The sequence below is a fragment of the Aquarana catesbeiana genome, linkage group LG01 (assembly GCF_042186555.1).
Source record: "Aquarana catesbeiana isolate 2022-GZ linkage group LG01, ASM4218655v1, whole genome shotgun sequence".
NCBI classification, from domain to species: domain Eukaryota; kingdom Metazoa; phylum Chordata; class Amphibia; order Anura; family Ranidae; genus Aquarana; species Aquarana catesbeiana.
In genome coordinates this window covers 966737686-966760005 of record NC_133324.1, presented here as the reverse complement: position 1 = coordinate 966760005, position 22320 = coordinate 966737686, and the positions used below count along the sequence as shown (strand labels likewise).

At 49.6% G+C, this 22320-nt stretch overlaps 1 protein-coding gene across 1 annotated transcript; it reads right to left on the bottom strand.

The window, feature by feature from the left end:
- Positions 1-14509: 14509 nt before the first annotated feature.
- On the bottom strand, positions 14510-21645 carry B3GALNT2 (beta-1,3-N-acetylgalactosaminyltransferase 2). Its single transcript, XM_073611961.1, has 2 exons — positions 21510-21645; positions 14510-17317 (listed from the first exon to the last, which is right to left on the bottom strand). Exon 2 carries the CDS (start codon positions 16596-16598, stop codon positions 15141-15143), a length of 1458 nt encoding a protein of 485 aa, XP_073468062.1. The 5' UTR covers positions 16599-17317; positions 21510-21645; the 3' UTR covers positions 14510-15140.
- Between the last annotated feature and the right edge of the window lie 675 nt (positions 21646-22320).

The window sequence follows — 22320 nt, the reverse complement described above, 5'->3', positions numbered from 1 at the left end:
TCTCCCTTATACAGAGAGCTCTGCCCGGAAATCCTACTGGAGGACTACAACCCCCATCATCCCGCCTGGTAACCAGAGGCTGCCAAGCATGCTGGGAGTTGTAGTTCCTCTGCACTGTCCTTAAGACATCTCACCTTTGAGTTCATTGAATAGATAGGATTGTGGAATGATAATATGTCTGTAAGTCATAATATTTATAGTAACATTGTTACTTTGTAGTAGGATGATCTCTGATTACAATGTATCTTATAGATTTAAATGTTTCCTTTCTAGAGATAACTCCGGGGGGGGGGGGGCGGTGCTGCAATATTATAAATGATTTCCATCTCTATATAAATAATGGGGGGGGCTTCTTAAAGAATGGACCGGGGGGGGGGGCTGTAGGGTTTCCATTGGTGACCATCCTGATCACCCTCCTCAATGTACATAGTGACACAGCTCCTCTTACATCACTGTCCCCAACAGAGTCCCCCCTTACATCACTGTCCCCAACAGAGTCCCCCCTTACATCACTGTCCCCAACAGAGTCCCCCCTTACATCACTGTCCCCAACAGAGTCCCCCTTACATCACTGTCCCCAACAGAGTCCCCCTTACATCACTGTCCCCAACAGAGTCCCCCTTACATCAGTGTCCCCAACAGAGTCCCCCCTTACATCACTGTCCCCAACAGAGTCCCCCCTTACATCACTGTCCCCAACAGAGTCCCCCTTACATCAGTGTCCCCAACAGAGTCCCCCCTTACATCACTGTCCCCAACAGAGTCCCCCCTTACATCACTGTCCCCAACAGAGTCCCCCTTACATCACTGTCCCCAACAGAGTCCCCCCTTACATCACTGTCCCCAACAGAGTCCCCCTTACATCACTGTCCCCAACAGAGTCCCCCCTTACATCACTGTCCCCAAAAGAGTCCTCCTTACATCACTGTCCCCAACAGAGTCCCCCCTCACATCAGTGTCCCCAACAGAGTCCCCCTTACATCACTGTCCCCAACAGAGTCCCCCTTACATCAGTGTCCCCAACAGAGTCCCCCCTTACATCAGTGTCCCCAACAGAGTCCCCCTTACATCAGTGTCCCCAACAGAGTCCCCCTTACATCAGTGTCCCCAACAGAGTCCCCCCTTACATCACTGTCCCCAACAGAGTCCCCCCTTACATCACTGTCCCCAACAGAGTCCCCCTTACATCAGTGTCCCCAACAGAGTCCCCCCTTACATCACTGTCCCCAACAGAGTCCCCCCTTACATCACTGTCCCCAACAGAGTCCCCCTTACATCACTGTCCCCAACAGAGTCCCCCCTTACATCACTGTCCCCAACAGAGTCCCCCTTACATCACTGTCCCCAACAGAGTCCCCCCTTACATCACTGTCCCCAAAAGAGTCCTCCTTACATCACTGTCCCCAACAGAGTCCCCCCTTACATCAGTGTCCCCAACAGAGTCCCTCCTTACATCAGTGTCCCCAACAGAGTCCCCCCTCACATCAGTGTCCCCAACAGAGTCCCCCTTACATCAGTGTCCCCAACAGAGTCCCCCCTTACATCAGTGTCCCCAACAGAGTCCCCCCTTACATCAGTGTCCCCAACAGAGTCCCCCTTACATCAGTGTCCCCAACAGAGTCCCCCCTTACATCACTGTCCCCAACAGAGTCCCCCTTACATCACTGTCCCCAACAGAGTCCCCCTTACATCACTGTCCCCAACAGAGTCCCCCTTACATCAGTGTCCCCAACAGAGTCCCCCCTTACATCAGTGTCCCCAACAGAGTCCCCCTTACATCAGTGTCCCCAACAGAGTCCCCCCTCACATCACTGTCCCCAACAGAGTCCACCATTTACATCACTGTCCCCAACAGAGTCCCCCTTACATCACTGTCCCCAAAAGAGTCCCCCCTTACATCAGTGTCCCCAACAGAGTCCCCCTTACATCACTGTCCTCAACAGAGTCCCCCACTTACATCACTGTCCTCAACAGATTCCCCCCTTACATCAGTGTCCTCAACAGAGCCCCCCCTTACATCAGTGTCCCCAACAGAGTCCCCCCTCACATCACTGTCCCCAACAGAGTCCCCCCTTACATCACTGTCCCCAACAGAGTCCCCCCTTACATCACTGTCCCCAACAGAGTCCCCCTTACATCACTGTCCCCAACAGAGTCCCCCTTACATCACTGTCCCCAACAGAGTCCCCCCTTACATCACTGTCCCCAACAGAGTCCACCATTTACATCACTGTCCCCAACAGAGTCCCCCTTACATCACTGTCCCCAAAAGAGTCCCCCCTTACATCAGTGTCTCCAACAGAGTCCCCCTTACATCACTGTCCCCAACAGAGTCCCCCTTACATCACTGTCCCCAACAGAGTCCCCCCTTACATCACTGTCCCCAACAGAGTCCACCATTTACATCACTGTCCCCAACAGAGTCCCCCTTACATCACTGTCCCCAAAAGAGTCCCCCCTTACATCACTGTCTCCAACAGAGTCCCCCCTTACATCACTGTCCCCAACAGAGTCCCCCTTACATCACTGTCCCCAACAGAGTCCCCCCTTACATCACTGTCCCCAACAGAGTCCACCATTTACATCACTGTCCCCAACAGAGTCCCCCTTACATCACTGTCCCCAAAAGAGTCCCCCCTTACATCAGTGTCCCCAACAGAGTCCCCCTTACATCACTGTCCTCAACAGATTCCCCCCTTACATCAGTGTCCTCAACAGAGTCCCCCACTTACATCACTGTCCTCAACAGATTCCCCCCTTACATCACTGTCCTCAACAGATTCCCCCCTTACATCACTGTCCCCAACAGAGTCACTCCTTACATCACTGTCCTCAACATAGTCCCCCTTACATCACTGTCCCCAACAGAGTCCCCCCTTACATCACTGTCCCCAACAGAGTTACCCCTTACATCAGTGTTCCCAACACAGTCCCCCTTACATCAGTGTCCCCAACACAGTCCCCCTTACATCTCTGTCCCCAGCAGAGTCACCCCTTACATCAGTGTCCCCAACAGAGTCCCCCTAACTCATGTGTCCCCAACAGAATCCCCCACTTACATCACTGTCCCCAACACAGTCCCCCACTTACATCACTGTCCCCAACAAAGTCACCCTTACATCACTGTCCCCAACAAATTCCCCACTTACATTAGTGTCCCCAACAAAGTACCACCTTACATCACAGTCCCTAACAGGTTCCTCCATTACATCACTGTCCCCAACAAAGTTCCCCCTTACATCACTGTCCCCAACAGAATCCCCCACTTACATCACTGTCCTCAACAGAGTCCCCCAGAGTCCCCCACTTACATCACTGTCCACCCTTATATCACTGTCCCCAACAGAGTCCCCTTTACATAAGTGTCTCCAACAGAGTCACCCCTTACATCAGTGTCCCAAACACAGTCCCCCACTTACATCACTGTCCTCAACAGAGTCCCCCACTTACATCACTGTCCTCAACAGAGTCCACCCTTATATCACTGTCCCCAACAGAGTCCCCCTTACATAAGTGTCTCCAACAGAGTCCCCCTTACATCAATGTCCCCAACAGAGTCCCCCTTACATCACTGTCCCCAACAGAGTCACCCCTTACATCAGTGTCCCCAACAGAGTCCCCCTTACATCAGTGTCCCCAACAGAGTCCCCCTTACATCACTGTCCCCAACAGAGTCACCCCTTACATCAGTGTCCCCAACAGAGTCCCCCTTACATCAGTGTCCCCAACAGAGTCCCCCTTACATCAGTGTCCCCAACAGAGTCCCCCTTACATTACTGTCCCCAACAGAGTCCCCCTTACATCACTGTCCCCAACAGAGTCCCCTCTTACATCACTGTCCCCAACAGAGTCCCCCTTACATCACTGTCCCCAACAGAGTCCCCTCTTACATCACTGTCCCCAACAGAGTCCCCCTTACATCACTGTCCCCAACAGAGTCCTCCCTTACATCACTGTCCCCAAGAGAGTCCCCCTTACATCACAGTCCCTAACAGGGTCCTCCCTTACATCACTGTCCCTAACAAAGTTCCCCCTTATATCACTGTCCCCAACAGAGTCCCCCACTTACATCACTGTCCCCAACAAAGTTCCCCGTTACATCACTGTCCCCTATGAGTAAGCACTCAAACTAGAGTGCGAAACGCGTCAGCTGTGTCTGTACCATCTGCCTGATTGTCCTGTATCTTTAATGATCCTATTTTTACAATAAAGAAGAATTTTCAACTTTATCCAGTGTGCGGCATCCAGATTCTCTTGTTTCAAACCTTACATCACTGTCCCTATCAGAGTCCCCCCCCCCCTTACATAAGGGTCTCCCAAGAGAGCCCCTCTTACATCAGAGTCCCCCTCCTATATTGATGGTCCTAGCAGCTAATGAAACAGAAAAACAGGCATAAGGGGGATTTGTTGAAAAAACTGTGCAATTCAGCAGATTAGCTGTTGGGGGATGTGGGAGCACAGACTATGCACATTAGCTGTTGGGGGTGGGGGAAGCTCAGACTATACACATTAGCTGTTGGGGGAGAGGGAAGCTCAGACTATACACATTAGCTGTTGGGGTGGGGGAAGCTCAGACTATACACATTAGCTGTTGGGGGATGGGGGAAGCACAGACTATGCACATTAGCTGTTGGGGGAGAGGGAAGCACAGACTATGCACATTAGCTGTTAGGGGGTGGGGGAAGCTCAGACTATACACATTAGCTGTTGGGGTGGGGGAAGCTCAGACTATACACATTAGCTGTTGGGGGATGGGGGAAGCACAGACTATGCACATTAGCTGTTGGGGGAGAGGGAAGCACAGACTATGCACATTAGCTGTTGGGGGAGGGGGAAGCAGAGACTATGCACATTAGCTGTTGGGGGAGAGGGAAGCACAGACTATGCACATTAGCTGTTGGGGGAGAGGGAAGCACAGACTATGCACATTAGCTGTTGGGGGAGAGGGAAGCACAGACTATGCACATTAGCTGTTGGGGGATGGTAGAAGCAGAGACTATGCACATTAGCTGTTGGGGGATGGTAGAAGCAGAGACTATGCACATTAGCTGTTGGGGGAGGGGGAAGCAGAGACTGTGCACATTAGCTGTTGGGGGAGGGGGAAGCAGAGACTGCACATTAGCTGTTGGGGGAGGGGGAAGCACGGACTATGCACATTAGCTGTTGGGGGAGGGGGAAACAGAGACTATGCACATTAGCTGTTGGGGGAGGGGGAAGCACAGACTATGCACATTAGCTGTTGGGGGATGGGAGAAGCAGAGACTATGCACATTAGCTGTTGGGGGATGGGGGAAGCACAGACTGTGCACATTTACATTTTTGGTTGTAACATTACAAAATGTGGGAAATTTCAAAGGGTATGAATACTTTTTCAAGGAACTGTAAATGAGCGCACGTACTTTTGGGTGAACTGGGGGAGTACCCTCACCTTATTACTTAATGTAAATATATGCCTGTTAGGAGTCCAACATGATTGCAGCACCAGGATATCAGAAAACAGGAGCCCAAGTAACATACCAACTGCCTAAAGGGAGGGGACACACCCTTAATGAATTATTTAAACTAAATATGCTGAAATATGTCCTATAGAATCACAAGCGTCAGTTCGAGGTATGATTTCCCTTTCTCCTCTTAGTTATTTAGTTTAAATAATGAATTAAGGGTGTGTCCCCTCCCTTTAGGCAGTTGGTATGTTACTTAGGCTCCTGTTTTCCTCTCTGTGGTCACAGATATCCTGTTGCGGCTTTCATGTTGGACTTATAACAGGCATTTATTTACATTAAAGAGGAACTGCAGTCCGCTCACATAATTTGTAATAAAAACATCTTTGCCATTCTGAAGCTTCCCTCCCACCACCTTGCGTATTATGTTATATATACTGCGATTCTGTACTTGCCAAATATGCTGCAGAAATCTCCCTCCACTGAGCCTGGCTGTAGCCATTTTAACTGTGGGCAGCTGAAGCTGCTGCCTGTTCACTTCCTGGATTTACACAGACACACAGAGGCACACCTCCAGCTCTGCAGCTCTCATTGGCCCGCTTATGACTCATGCCCCCTCCCTTCCTGGCAAACTCTCATGAGAGTGATCGAGAGAGAGAGAGCTGTGCATGTTGTCATAAGCATAGGCTAATGACCAGACAAGAAACAGGAAGTGGGCTGTGTAAGGGATTTACTGGTAGAAAAAAAGTTTTATTATCCAAAGTTAAAACAACAAGGATAGAAGATTTAATAGATGGAAAGATGAAAAAATTACTGAAGTTCCGCTTTAAGTAATAAGGTGAGCGTACTCCTCCCTGTTCACCCAAAAGTATCTGTGCTCATTTATATCAAGGGTTCAAATTACCCAAGTCTGTATTAAAAACATATATCATGATTCAATTCCTTTGTGTTGATGTATCTGTATACTAATATATTACTCATTTGTAGTGAACTGTTATGCGATACTCTAGAAAAGCGTCCTGAAGAAGCCACAGTCTGGTGAAACATGTAGAGATGAATACATTGCAGCAGTACTGTATGAACAATTTTTTCTAATGTTTTTATCTGAAAAAATATTTTAATGATTTTAATATTTATATCAAGGGTTTAAATTACCCAAGTCTGTCTTAATTACATATATCATGATTCAAATGCTTAAATGTAAATGTATTATTCCTTTGTGTTTATAAATCTGTATACTAATATATTAACCTTTTGTAGTGAACTGTTATGCGATACTCTAGAAAAGCGTCCTGAAGAAGCCATAGTCTGGCGAAACATGTAGGATGAATACATTGCAGCAGTGCTGTATGAACATTTTTTTTCTAATGTTTTTATCTGAAAAAAATGTTTTAATGATTATAATAAAAAAACATTTTTACATTATATTTTGTGTGTGGCGCCTTCAAAATCCTGTTTCCTACCTCCTCATTAATTTAAAGAGAATCCGTCACTCAGAAGTATGCTGTGTACCTGTCCCCTCTTCCTGTAGGGGGCAGCAAATTTCCAGAGGGCTCTGTGCTAACATGGCAAAAGTTAGTGAGAGTCTGTCACATGCTGCTCCTGGGGCGGTGAAGTCCCTATGACAAGCCAATCTGTCCACCTGAGCCCCCCCCCCCAAAGAACCAGGAGTGCGCCCTTTCCTGAAGATGTAACACGATCACATGCCTGATGAAGGGGTCCTGTGTGGCTCCGAAACGTTGCTTCTATTTATTTTTTTGATACTATGTGATTAAAATTTTGGACCCAATTTTGGAGATCCTGGTGTGCTGGTGACACTTCCTTCTCTTTCCCGAAGATGGGCACATTGTCGGAGCACTGCCCCCCGATACAGCAGGCTTTCTGCACCAATACGTTACAGGTTCTCTTTTGGCACCGCGCTCCTTCTGGTGTTTAACCCCTTTCTTGCTGGTCATATGCACAGATGTGGCAGAATGCTGGTGGGTCTTATTCCATGCTGTCAGATCATCGTTTCATGCTGGGAGCGTGCTCAGTTGCACCCCCCAAGTGCTGAGACTGCATTGTCACCCGACAGCTCCAAGTCACACAGCCGCAAAGGATGAGTTCCCAATCACATGATCACTAAGACAGCCAATCATAGGAATCCAATGAAGTGTGGTCTAAAAGAGGTCAACCCTGATGCCTAAGAAGTGCAAGAAAAGCTCCACCCAACACAGGATTCTTGAACTTTCATGTACTTAAAGCGCATGTGCACCTCCATCTCCTCTCGCACTCTTCTAGCAGGGCTCAACATGAAGGGTAAAACCAGGCAAAACATTGGGTATTACCTTTTTTATCCTTTCATTCCAGTGGTCATACAACTACTATTCGATACATACGTGCAGGGAACCATGCAGCCGATACCAATCCCCTCGCACACAGTTCCCACCACTCCGCACCTCTGGTGTGAGGTGCCAAGCCGTCAGGTCACCTGCTGTGGCACACCGGGCATAGACTTCCTCCCCTCCTTGCACCAGGGTCCAGCAGGCACAGTGTGCTCTTCTTCCCACGCTGTGCCCCTCTGAAAAAAAAAAAAAGAGCTCGGCCCCAGCCTCACGCCTGATGTGCCCAACCAGGGAAGGGGGCCTGGGTCGTGAGATGGCATTCCAGCTCAGGTATAACTACCTGGGCTGGGGAAAACAGTTCCAGTTTTCTTCTACTAGTCCCCCTAGATGCCCCATGTACCTGTGAGGAACCCAGACTGAGGTTGGACCTCCTTTCTGCCTATGCCCACTGCTATCCTCGCCCCGATCCATGGCCATGGTGTACAATGCGCCTCTCCCTTTGCTGGGTGACCGTCCCCTACAGACCCTGCTGGACCTGCCAGCCATCACCCAGACCACCTCAGCAGCAACCTGGGGCTGGCCAGCCTCCTCAGCATGAGTTCCTGAACCTTCCTGTCTCTCTCCTTGCTGCGCCATATTACCGCCCAGAGGATCCCTGCCCCCATCCATGCCTACTGTTGCCCTATAGACTGTTTCCCTTTGGCTGTACCACATTTCCACTCCATGGATGGTTAACCTTTGCTGTGTAGTTCTTCTGCCCTGAGGGTCACTCTCCTTGCCGTGCCTATCATTACCCTGTGGACTGTTTATCTTTGGCTGTACCACATTTCCACTCTATGGATGGTTAACCTTTGCTGTGCAGTTCTGCCCTGAGGATCACCTCCCCTTGCCCTGCCTATTGTTGCCCTGTGGACTGTTTCCCTTTTGGCTGTAGCACATTTCCACTCCATGGATGGTTAACCTTTGCTGTGTAGTTCTTCTGCCCTGAGGATAACCTCTCCTTGCCCTGCTTAATGTTGCCCTGTGGACTGTTTCCCTTTTGGTGCACCACGTTTCAACTCCATGGATGGTTAACCTTTGCTTTGTAGTTCTTCTGCCCTGAGCATCACCTTTCCTTGCCCTGCCTATTGTTGCCCTGTTTCCCTTTTGGTGCACATTTCCACTCCATGGATGGTTAACCTTTGCTGTGTAGTTCTGCTCTGAGGATCACCTCTCCTTGCCCTGCCTATTGTTGCCCTGTGGACTGTTTCCCTTTTGGTACACCCCAATTCCACTCCATGGATGTTTAACCTTTGCTGTGTAGTTCTTCTGCCCTTAGGATCACCTCTCCTTGCCCTGCTTATTGTTGCCCTGTGGACTGTTTCCCTTTTGGTGCACCACGTTTCAACTCCATGGATGGTTAACCTTTGCTTTGTAGTTCTTCTGCCCTGAGGATCACCTTTCCTTGCCCTGCCTATTGTTGCCGTTTCCCTTTTGGTGCACGTTTCCACTCCATGGATGGTTAACCTTTGCTGTGTAGTTCTGCTCTGAGGATCACCTCCCCTTGCCCTGCCTATTGTTGCCCTGTGGACTGTTTCCCTTTTGGTACACCACAATTCCACTCCATGGATGGTTAACCTTTGCTGTGTAGTTCTTCTGCCCTTAGGATCACCTCTCCTTGCCCTGCTTATTGTTGCCCTGTGGACTGTTTCCCTTTTGGTGCACCACGTTTCAACTCCATGGATGGTTAACCTTTGCTTTGTAGTTCTTCTGCCCTGAGGATCACCTTTCCTTGCCCTGCCTATTGTTGCCCTGTTTCCCTTTTGGTGCACGTTTCCACTCCATGGATGGTTAACCTTTGCTGTGTAGTTCTGCTCTGAGGATCACCTCCCCTTGCCCTGCCTATTGTTGCCCTGTGGACTGTTTCCCTTTTTGGTACACCACAATTCCACTCCATGGATGGTTAACCTTTGCTATGTAGTTCTTCTGCCCTGAGGATCACCTCTCCTTGCCCTGCTTATTGTTGCCCTGTGGACTGTTTCCCTTTTGGTGCACCACGTTTCAACTCCATGGATGGTTAACCTTTGCTTTGTAGTTCTTCTGCCCTGAGGATCACCTCTCCTTGCCCTGTGGACTGTTTCCCTTTGGCTGTACCACATTTCCACTCCATAGATAGTTAACCTTTGCTGTGTAGTTCTTCTGCCCTGAGGCTCACCTCCCCTTGCCCTGCCTATTATTGCCCTATAGACAGTTTCCCTTTTGGTGCACCACATTTCCACTCTATGGATGGTTAACCTTTGCTGTGTAGTTCTTCTGCCCTGAGGATCACCTCTCCTTGCCCTGCCTATTGTTGCCCTGTGGACTGTTTCCATTTTGCTGTGCCACAGTTCCCCTTGAAGGATCATTTCCCCTTGCTGTGCAACATTGCCACCCTGGGGCCTGTTTCCCTGTTGCGGTGTATGCCCACGCCAAGGATTGTTCACCCTGGTTGTGTCTATCCCTGGCTTGAGGATCACTCCCCAGTCATGTGCCATGTAGCTACCCACAAACTATATATATCCGTGTTGAGCCCAATGTTAACTGTTCAACTGTGTTGTCCCCGCTGCTACTCCATGAACTGTTTTATCTGTATTTTGCTCCTTGCTACTCTGAGGACTATCCCTCTTTGCGTTGTCCTAAAGCCACCCCTCTCTGTACATCCATGTCTCCCAATAAATGCCCACACATCAGGTTCTCTCTCTATGCCCCCAGCCCGGCACCTGACCACTTTAACCACTTCAGCTCTGCAAGATTTACCCCCTTCATGACCAGGCCATTTTTTGCTATATGGCACTGCTCCGCTTTAACTGACAATTGCGCAGTCGTGCGACGTTGTATCCAAACAAATTTTATGTCCTTTTTTTCCCACAAATAGAGCTTTCTTTTGGTGGCATTTGATCACCTCTGCGTTTTTTTTTTTTTTTGCGCTATAAGCAAACAAAATCCTGAAAAATTTGGAAAAAAAAACAATATTTTTTACATTCTGCTCTAATACATATCCAATAAAAAAATGTAAAAAATCAAATTTCGTCATCAGTTTAGGCCGATATGTATTCTTCTACACATTTTTGGTAAATAAAATCCCAATAAGCGTATATTGATTGGTTTGCGCAAAAGTTATTGCGTCTACAAACTATGGGAAAGATTTATGGAATTTTTTTTTATTGTTTTTACTAGTAATGGCGGCGATCAGCGATTTTTAGTGGGAGTGCGACATTGCGGCGGGCAAATCTGACCCTAAGTGACTTTTTGGGGACCAGTGGAACCAATACAGTGATCAGTGCTAAAAAAAAAGAAATGCACCGTACTAATGACACTGGCAGGGAAGGGGTTAACATCAGGGGCGATCAAAGGGTTACCTGTGTTCCCTGGGAGTGTTTTCTTACTGAGTGGGGGATGGCTTAAAGTGGAAGTAAACCCCACTATCGTTTTCAGCCAAGGAAGCTGCCATCTTTGCATCACATGTGATCAGTTATGACACCAGCCATTGGATGGTTTGACAGTTTGGTTGAGAGCACAACCAATGTGAGTGTTACATTTCTGGCACGTGCTGGAAATGAAACTGTTTTATGGATGGGTTTACTTCCGCTTTAAGAAAGACGGAGATCCGTGTTCCGGGTCTCCGGCGGCGCGCGTTTGTGTGCCCGAGACCCCCGAAGAAGAAATCGCGTACAAGTAAGGTGATTTTGTGATCAAGGGCCGACTTGGTGCAGTAAACGTGGGGCGGTCCATAAACGGTTAATGATGCAGCACCTAGTACACTTGGCCCTGTACCAGAATAAGGAAAGAGATGGTCAGTCACTCAGAATGACATCCAAAAAAAATAGCATTCCTTTATTGAAAAGACATGTATTATGCCGCAAAAACACCTACGCGTTTCGTATACGCGTTTCGGACAGTAATCCTTAGTCTTAAAGACGCAGGGTGTTTTTAAAGAGTTGTACATGTCTTTTAAATAAAGGAATGCTATTATTTCGGATGCGGACCATCCCATTGCTTATTTTGGTATGTTGGAGTTGTCGGCAGACTCGAGGTCTGGGCACCGGGCGGAGCCGTTAAGTGGGGAGGTTGCAGCGCCTATTTTTCACTTTGCTCCACGCCAACTCCATTGTCCCCCATTATTCTGCATCCTTCATATTCTAGGATTATAGTCTGGACCCCTATCAGTTCCATTCTCTCCAATAACGGGAGTAAGGGCAAAGTGGAGGGGGTGGTGCACACAGTGGGCACAGGAACGACTTTTCTCACACAATCCCAACCACCACTCAGGGATGGGTTTATAATATTTTGCACAGCTGCTCATACATCGATACAGCATGGGGCAAAATCAAAATGTTCTCATGCTTTATTCTCTGCAGATAGCATATGTGAATGGGGAGAATACCTCAATATAACCACCAGATGGCGCTGTTTATCATAGGAAGTAAGCACGCTCAACAAGTGGGCTGGTTCAGGAGTAGGTTATTGTAGTGAAGGACACCTGGCCTGATCCAGAAGTCTATCATTTACTTTCTTCCACCTTCCTATCATCAATCTATGTTCTCCGGATGTGTCCTTTCACCACCTCAATAGCGGCCACTTTCACCCCCTTCCTGCCCAGGCCAATTTTCAACGCTGTCCCACTTAGAATAATTACTCAGTCATGCAACACTGTACCCATATGAAACTTGTATCATTTTTTTTTTTTTTTTTTTTAGACAGAAAGAGCTTTCTTTCTGGTGGAGGGAAGGGGGCCTGGGTCATGAGATGGCATTTTTTATCATTTTTAAACTTTTTTATACAGTTTGTTTTACATACTGTGACCAAAGCAGCCAACAGTGTCACCATAGTGGCACTGTACTGCACTGGTGAGGTGATCAGGATTTTTTTTTTTTTTTTACACTATGATTGCTTACAACAGTGATGATCACTGTTATAAGCAATCATTTTTACGAATGGCATCCATTCATGTGCCATTGTATACTATTGTGATAGCTGTGATTGTCTACATATAACACATGTTGCAGGTCCTCTGTGAATGGACCCTGTACCATGTTATCACTGTGACCAATCAAAGAGATGACAATAGTACACAATGAATGGCTATGGAAGAAAGTCATTCTGTACTATTGCCATGGAATCATCTGGTACAAGGGCCAGCTGGGTACAAAGATCTGTCTTCCACTGTGTCCGGTGGACCCAGCAGGCCAGACAGATCATGCGGCTGCTTGGAACCTAGGGCGTGCAGCTAAAGGACGTCATATGAGGCCACCCAGAATAAAGAAGCTCCTGCTCGCCCATCATTTTACAACAGGCCGGACGGGAAGTGGTTAAGAACTGTGTTTGTGTAGGGAAGGTTTCACGCCCCCTAGGGGACGCTTCCTCATGTAGGCTGAGCTCATAGTACTCCAGGGCTGAGAGCCGCTCATACCTCATTATGCAATCACTGCTCTGTCCTGGAAGGATGTCCATCCCCTGCTCTGGAGGAAGGTAAGGAAGCTTCCATGATGTCACCAAACCAGAGAAAAGTCTGCGGGAAAGGCCCTTTCTGGAGGCCCTTTAGGTGGATCTTACCACAGGACTTCCCGATAATGTGAAGACTGTGATTGGCTGTCACAACGGTCACATGATCAGCAGCCCATCCCACCAGTCCCAGATCATAGAAATCTCAGTGCCCATAGACCAATGGTCTTTGAAGCCCACCCTCCCTGCTGACACACATGGTCAGCAAGACCAGGATGGGGGGGTGCTTTTGAGGGTAGGCGGAGGCAACATGCTGCCGTTCCACTTTTGTTGTGTCTCAATGGGGAGACTTTCCTTCACTTCCTGTACTGGAGACACAACAGTGAAAGGAAATGTTAACAAGAGGGAATTCCCCACCTAGACAACTGTCCTCCAGGCCTCCCCATTGGAGGATTTCCCCTTAACTTCTATTCTGGTGACAACTGTAACATTCTGGATTTCCCATCATTTTCTGACTCCATGATAATGCTCTCCATGACAAACAGGGTGAATCTCACCAGCGGGGGACACAGCAATAAGCACCCTTTTAAGCCCACCCCCAACATACCTCTACTTAATTCAGAGAGTTTCCCCCATGCAGTACCCTTTTTCTGCCACTAGGTGACCTCCATCGTTCAACCCACTTCTACTGACCTCCTCCATGCTCCCCCACTGCTCCTTGCTTCATCACCCCAGATCAGGCAGCCGCAGCTTTGGGTCAGAGCTTACACAGTTGACGTGGTCACCCCCAACTGTCATGTGACCAGGTCACATGCTCCCCTATCTGCAGAAGCACCAGGATAGATTGTCAGAATTTTAGAGAGACACAGTCAAGCAGGATTACCGGGTCTTTTTATTTATAGAACAGATATGACCGGTGTGTCTCCAGCCAAAAATAAAAAAATTGAAAACTAAATAGTCAATACAAACCAGATTTTGCTGCAATATTCCCCTGCAATCCAGTTTCCCGCTGCAGTACCTTTTTTTTCTGCCACTAGATGTCCTCCATCATTCAACCCAATTCCTCAGAGCATAAGTCATCCCGGATGTGCTCCCAACCTGTGACTGGACGGTGAAAGGAGAAGCAGCACAGTGACAAACTCATCTCCCCCATCACCTTTTTCTCTCCTCCTATCAGCATGCATGAACCAATGGGCTCCCTGTGCTGCTTCTTCCTCACACGCTCCAGCCCTGCTGGACAGGGAATGCAAGAGGCCGATTCAAGGTTAAATTGAGGTACACGGCTTGTATTTATAAAATACATTTATTGATGTATCATTGATTACAGACCTGCATTCATTTGTATCTTTTTTTTTTTATCTAGCTGGAGTTCAGCTTTAAGGTAAGACCTCCCGGGGCCCCAAATCCCCTCCATATTTGATGTACCCTGTTTTTCCCCCATTAAGAGGGCTTGCTCAAGTATGAACAGGTTAAAACCTTTGGAGGTGACATTGACCTTTGCCCCCCTTTGAAGTCAGTTACCCCCATCCCTCCCCCCCGGGTACTGTCCAGCTTCAAGGTAATACTGACTTTGGGGCCCCACATCCTCGCCATTCTTTTGTCTATCCAGTTTTCCCCTTTAAGTTGGCCTGCTCAAGTCTGAACATGGTTTAGGTGTTGGAATTGACCTTTGTCCCCTTGGAAGTCAGGTACCCCCCCTCCCGGGTCTGGGTACTAGATACAGGTATGACTGGGGCCCCAAATCCACTCTATATTTTTATTTACCCTGTTTTTCCCCTTAAAGTGGGCTAGCTCAAGTTTCAACATAATTTAGACGTGGAGGTGACCCTAGTCCCCCCTTGTAAGTCAGATACCCCTCAGGGGTCTGGGTACCAGATATACAGTTGCCCTGATATAAAGCACATCTCATCTTTGGTTATCTGTTAGGACATCCACATGCCCTCCCGCAACGTTCCTTCTGCTGCCAAAGCTCGGATAACTCTTGTGGTGAATACTGCGGCGAGGACAGCATCCCGCTCTCGCATGTCTTCTCACACAACCAGCTCTCGTCTTGGTAGCGCCGGGGGCCGATGGCAGACATCCAGATGCCCATACTCACATCTTCTCCCTGGTAGGTCTTTAGCCGGTTGGCATTGTCGGCAAGCCAGCGTACGATATCCTGCGATATAACGTACCCGGAACCGCAGGTAAAGGGAGGGTAGGCGGGGCTCAGGTACTCCAGCTCCTGCCATTTGCCGGTACGGTCCACACCCCAGTTCAGGCGGAAGTTGCCCCACCAAGCATTGGGCCCCTTCAGTTCTTTGGCCTCCAGGGCCCGGAAGACGTTATCCAAGTCAACGAAGCAATCGTCGTCCGTCTTCAGTAGGAAGTCGAAGTCTACTGAACCCACTAGCCAGTGGTAGAACAGCAGCAACTTGCGTGGGACGTTCCGGTAAGTGTCCACCACATCCACAAAGACGATGTCCCTGTGGGTGTCACTCTCCTCGCGCAGGTCGGACTCCTCCGCCGCAAGCTTGGCCTGGTACTCTTGCAGGCGCTGTGGGTAGGTGTGCAGGTGCTGTAGAAGGGCTTCGCCATCATGGATGGAGTAGATGAAACCTCCCGCGATGCCCTCTACGCCCTGTGAGAAGTCATAGGGTAGCAGCCCTTCCTCTGCTGTGATAAGACGCAGGACCCCACCGCCGTTGTTTAGGGTGACCTGGTGAACGCTCCATATGGGTAACCCTTCTGGGTCATGGCTGTCCCACCGTATAGTACCATGGAAACCTTCTGGAAGGATAAACTGCTCCACTGGCTTGTAACAGATTTCAGTAGTTGACTCTTGGTTAGCCGGGGTGACCCAGGCGGTGGTCCTGGGACTGTTTGGGGCCACTCGGGAAGGTGTCCCTGGGCTCAGTGGGGTGAACCGGGCTCCACACAGCGGCTCCTCATGTTCAGCCTGGAAAAGACGAACGCTAAAGTTGCGGGAGGACCCTGGACACCAAGCTCCCAAGCGGGTGATGATTATAGGGTGGAGGACTCGGAAGGTGACACTGAGTGCGTTGTGGGTGGAGCTAGAGGGCAGCGGTCCGGTAAAGGCTGGGATCTCACGATGCAGTGTAGGGGAAGTAATATTTAGCAGATGGCAGGAATAGGGGTCCTCACGATCCTCATGGGGCACCGAGCAGGGCTCAGAGCCAACAATGAAGCGCAGGAAAGGTTTGTAGGGCTTCTGGGAGCCCCAGGTGTTCCGGATCGTGTCCCGAAGTGGGCGGTGCTGGCGGGCTGACAGTATACCAATCACCAGTGGGTGGTGTGAAGTCGAGAAGAGCCACAGCTGCAAGAGGAGCCCCAACACACCGGGACAAATCAGCAGCAAGAGCAACCGACGCATCTACACTCACATTGGACACCAGAGAGCCAACAGCCAATAGAAGGGCAGTTCTGAGATCCACCAATACTAGGAGTGGGATCTGATTGGCTGAGAAGAGTCTTGCTCTGTGGTGACTGGCTGAGAAGAGTCTGGCTGAGTATGGCTCTGTGGTGATTGGCTAGGAGTCTGGCTCTGTGGTGATTGGCTGAGAAGAGTCTGGCTCTGTGGTGGTTGGCTGAGAAGAATCTGGCTCTGCGGTGATTGGCTGAGAAGAATCTGGCTCTGCGGTGATTGGCTGAGAAGAGTCTGGCTCTGCGGTGATTGGCTAAGAAGAGTCTGGCTCTGCGGTGATTGGCTAAGAAGAGTCTGGCTCTGCGGTGATTGGCTAAGAAGAGTCTGGCTCTGCGGTGATTGGCTAAGAAGAGTCTGGCTCTGCGGTGATTGGCAGAGAAAAGTCTGGCTCTGCGGTGATTGGCAGAGAAGAGTCTGGCTCTGCGGTGATTGGCAGAGAAGAGTCTGGCTCTGTGGTGATTGGCAGAGAAGAGTCTGGCTCTGTGGTGATTGGCTGAGCTTGTCAGGAGCATTTACTGGCTATGCCGGTCATCATATCGGAGAGAACCTTCCCTTTTATTGGCCGTGGTGAATATTTGCAGTGATTTCTTGAAGGGGACAGATGGGAGGAGCTGAAGAATTGTGACTGGCTGGAGACATCACATGCTGTCTTACTTCCGTATTCAGATCTGTAAAGTAACAAATAAATAATAATTATTAATACTATAGTACACAACATAGTGCTCGCCGAATGCTCTGTCATTAGATACTGCTCACTGACTGCACTGTCACTACATACTGCTCACTGTCCTACCACTACATACTGTTCACTGACCACCCTGCCACTACATACTGCTCACTGACCACCCTGCCACTACATGCTGCTCACTGACCACCCTGCCACTACATACTGCTCACTGACCACCCTGCCACTACATACTGCTCACTGACCACCCTGCCACTACATACTGCTCACTGACCACCCTGCCACTACATGCTGCTCACTGACCACCCTGCCACTACATACTGCTCACTGACCACCCTGCCACTACATACTGCTCACTGACCACCCTCCCAGTACATACTGCTCACTGACCACCCTGCCACTACATACTGCTCACTGACCACCCTGCCACTACATACTGCTCACTGACCACCCTGCCACTACATACTGCTAACTGACACACCCTGCCACTACATACTGCTCACTGACACACCCTGCCACTACATACTGCTAAATGACCACCCTGCCACTACATACTGCTCACTGACCACCCTGCCACTACATACTGCTCACTGACCACCCTCCCAGTACATACTGCTCACTGACCACCCTGCCACTACATACTGCTCACTGACCACCCTGCCACTACATACTGCTCACTGACCACCCTGCCACTACATGCTGCTCACTGACCACCCTGCCACTACATGCTGCTCACTGACCACCCTGCCACTACATACTGCTCACTGACCACCCTGCCACTACATACTGCTCACTGACCACCCTCCCAGTACATACTGCTCACTGACCACCCTGCCACTACATACTGCTCACTGACCACCCTGCCACTACATACTGCTCACTGACCACCCTGCCACTACATACTGCTCACTGACCACCCTGCCACTACATACTGCTCACTGTCCACCCTGCCACTACATACTGCTAACTGACACACCCTGCCACTACATACTGCTAAATGACCACCCTGCCACTTCATGCTGCTCACCGACCACCCTGCCACTACATACTGCTCACCGACCACCCTACCACTTCATGCTGCTCACCGACCACCCTGCCACTACATACTGTTCACCGACCACCCTGCCACTACATACTGCTCACTGACCACCCTCCCAGTACATACTGTTCACTGACCACCCTGCCATTACATACTGTTCACTGACTACCCTGCCACTACATACTGTTTATTGACCACCCTGCCACTACATACTGTTCATTGACCACCCTGCCACTACATACTGTTCATTGACCACTCTGCCACTACATACTGTTCACTGACCACTCTGCCACTACATACTGTTTATTGACCACCCTGTCACTACATACGGTTCAAAGACTGACATAAGCTGACACACATCACCTTTTTTCCCCATCCATCATCACCCAGGCTGTCACTCCCCAGCAACTCCGCAGCTCCACCCCCGGCTGCCACACATCACTATGTGGCCAATTTTTAGACCCCAACTGTCCTTGGCTTATATCACTCACAGACCAGTGCACACCTCCATCTGGCAGGAATCACTCCTGGCCACTTCCTTACCCCCCCCCAGCTGACAGACATTATTCCATGGACTTCATGGAGAACCGGTGCGACAGTCAGTCATGGGTGGCCAAGGCTCATTATTGGAGGAGGGGGGAGGGAAGGCTCATTGATGGAGGTGGAGGGAGGGAAGGCTCATTGATGGAGGTGGAGGGAGGGAAGGCTCACTGATGTAGGTGGGGAGGAAAGGCTCATTGATGGAGGTGGGGAAGGAAGGCTCGTCGATGGAGGTGGGGGGGGGGTTCATTGATGGAGGTGGGGAGGAAAGGCTCATTGATGGAGGTGGAGGGAGGGCTCATTGATGGAGGTGGGGAGGGAAGGCTCTTTGATGGAGGTGGGGAGGGAAGGCTCTTTGATGGAGGTGGGGAGGGAAGGCTCTTTGATGGAGGTGGGGAGGGAAGGCTCTTTGATGGAGGTGGGGAGGGAAGGCTCATTGATGGAGGTGGGGAGGGAAGGCTCATTGATGGAGGTGGGGCGGGAAGGCTCATTGATGGAGGTGGGGAGGGAAGGCTCATTGATGGAGGTGGGGAGGGAAGGCTCTTTGATGGAGGTGGGGAGGGAAGGCTCATTGATGGAGGTAGGGAGGGGTGGCTCATTGATGGAGGTGGGGAGGAAGGCTCATTGATGGAGGTGGGGAGGGAAGGCTCATTGATGGAGGTGGGGAGGGAAGGCTCTTTGATGGAGGTGGAGGGAGGGAAGGCTCATTGATGGAGGTGGGGAGGGAAGGCTCTTTGATGGAGGTGGGGGGAGGGAAGGCTCATTGATGGAGGTGGGGGGAGGGAAGGCTCATTGATGGAGGTGGAGGGAGGGAAGGCTCATTGATGGAGGTGGGGGGAGGGAAGGCTCATTGATGGAGGTGGAGGGAGGGAAGGCTCATTGATGGAGGTGGGGGGAGGGAAGGCTCATTGATGGAGGTGATGAGGAAAGGCTCATTGATGGAGGTGGGGGGAAAGCTCATTGATGGAGGTGGGGAGGGAAGGCTCATTGATGGAGGTGGGGAGGGAAGGCTCTTTGATGGAGGTGGGGAGGGAAGGCTCATTGATGGAGGTGGAGGGAGGGAAGGCTCATTGATGGAGGTGGAGGGAGGGAAGGCTCATTGATGGAGGTGGGGGGAGGGAAGGCTCATTGATGGAGGTGATGAGGAAAGGCTCATTGATGGAGGTGATGAGGAAAGGCTCATTGATGGAGGTGATGAGGAAAGGCTCATTGATGGAGGTGGGGGGAAGGCTCATTGATGGAGGTGGGGAGGGAAGGCTCATTGATGGAGGTGGGGAGGGAAGGCTCTTTGATGGAGGTGGGGAGGGAAGGCTCATTGATGGAGGTGATGAGGAAAGGCTCATTGATGGAGGTGATGAGGAAAGGCTCATTGATGGAGGTGGGGGGGAAGCTCATTGATGGAGGTGGGGAGGGAAGGCTCATTGATGGAGGTGGGGAGGGAAGGCTCTTTGATGGAGGTGGGGAGGGAAGGCTCATTGATGAAGGTGGGGAGGGAAGGCTCATTGATGGAGGTGGGGAGGGAAGGCTCTTTGATGGAGGTGGGGAGGGAAGGCTCATTGATGGAGGTGGAGGGAGGGAAGGCTCATTGATGGAGGTGGGGGGGGGAGGCTCATTGATGGAGGTGGGGGGGGCTTGTTGATGGAGGTGGGGAGGGACGGCTCATCACTGGAGGTGGTGGAGGAAAGGTTTATTGATGGAGGTGGAGAGTGAAAGCTCATTGGTGGAGGGGAGAGGGAGGCTTGCTTGGCTTGTGTAGTCAGATCCAATAGAAGAGCTACTGGAGCTCAAATTGCTGGTGAAGGTAATGCTGGTTCTGATAGAAAGGTGTCAGAACAAAGAGAGCATCGCAGTTTGTTTTGTATGGGGCTGGATAGTCGCAGAGCGGTCAGGGTGCCCATGCTGACCCGTGTCCACAGAAAGAAACATCTGCAATGGGCACGTGAACATCAGAACTGGAGCACGGAGCAATGGAAGAAGGTGGCCTGGTCTGATGAATCCAGGAATGGATTGAGGAACACAATAACGAGTTTGAGGTGTTGACTTGGCCTCCAAATTCTCAAGATCCCCATCCAATCGAGTGTCTGTGGGATGTGCTGGAGGTCTGATCCATGGAGGCCCCACCTCCCAACTTACAGGACTTAAAGGACCTGCTACCGAGGGCTTGGTGCCAGATACCACAGCGTACCTCCGGAGGTCTAGTGGTGTCCATACCTGGACGGGTCAGGAAAGGGAGGACCTACCCAATATTAGGTGGGTGGTCATAATACATGATTGGCCGATTCTAAAGTACGGCATTAGGTTAATGATATTCTGTTGGTGAAACCACGCCCATTTTAAATGAAAGCCACGCCCCCTAATTAAAAATACATTCTCCGCCAACAACGGCTCGCTGGACGCACAGCGAAAAAAGGGGCCCCAGAAATATTTTTTTTTTAAATGTTGTCACCTCTGAGGGTGCCTTAGATCTATCATATAATGATACATTGTATCTGGGATGGGATTATATACAATATATGTGATGCCAGCTCCCTGGAAATCTCCCTATAGAATGGGGAACTCAGGGTCTCTCAGTATACACAGAGAATATATCACACACCTTTATCTTGGGGGGCCCCCGGGGGCCACACTGCACCCTTCTCTGTAGCTATCTCCAGCCTGGGCTCCCGGAAGTGCAGGAAGCTGATCTAAACCGCCGATTGGCCGGCTGAGTTGTCAGTCAAGATGTGGGGCGAGCTGTGAGTCCAGGTGGATTCTGGGAGGTGTAGTCTTCTATGCCGCGCTCATTTCTGGTCTATTCCAAAATGGCCCCCGAAGTCCTGACCGAGAAGGCTTTGACCTCTAGAGTCTGGAATGCGCTCCTATGGAATCTCGTTCATTTCAGGCCCACCGCAAAATGGCAGCCTCCAGCCGGAGTCCTGAGGGAAAGAGATTGACCTCTAGTGTCTGGAGTGCTTTACAGGGCATGAAGGGAGGGGGGAGGGAAGGGATCGGGCTACCAGAGTTCTATGAATAGAAAGGGCGAGGTCTGCTGAGTAACACCCCATCTTCATCAACCCCTTCACTGCCAGACCTTTTATTACTACTTGTTTCATTCATTTTATTTTTACTAATTATTATTTTTTTTTATTTGTAATTATTTTTTTATTTTATTGTTCCTATGTATTAATTATTATTTCAATTTATTTTATTATCATCATTTATTAATAATAATACAAATAATAAGTAAAAGAAAAAAATAATAATACTTAATATTATTATTAATAAACATAAAATAAATACAATTATTATTTGTATTTATTTTATAATATTTATTACTTTTGTTGTTTTAGCTTTTCATTTACTTGTTATTTTTCCTATTATTATCTGTTTTATTTATTTTTACTAATTAATAATATCATTACTATTAT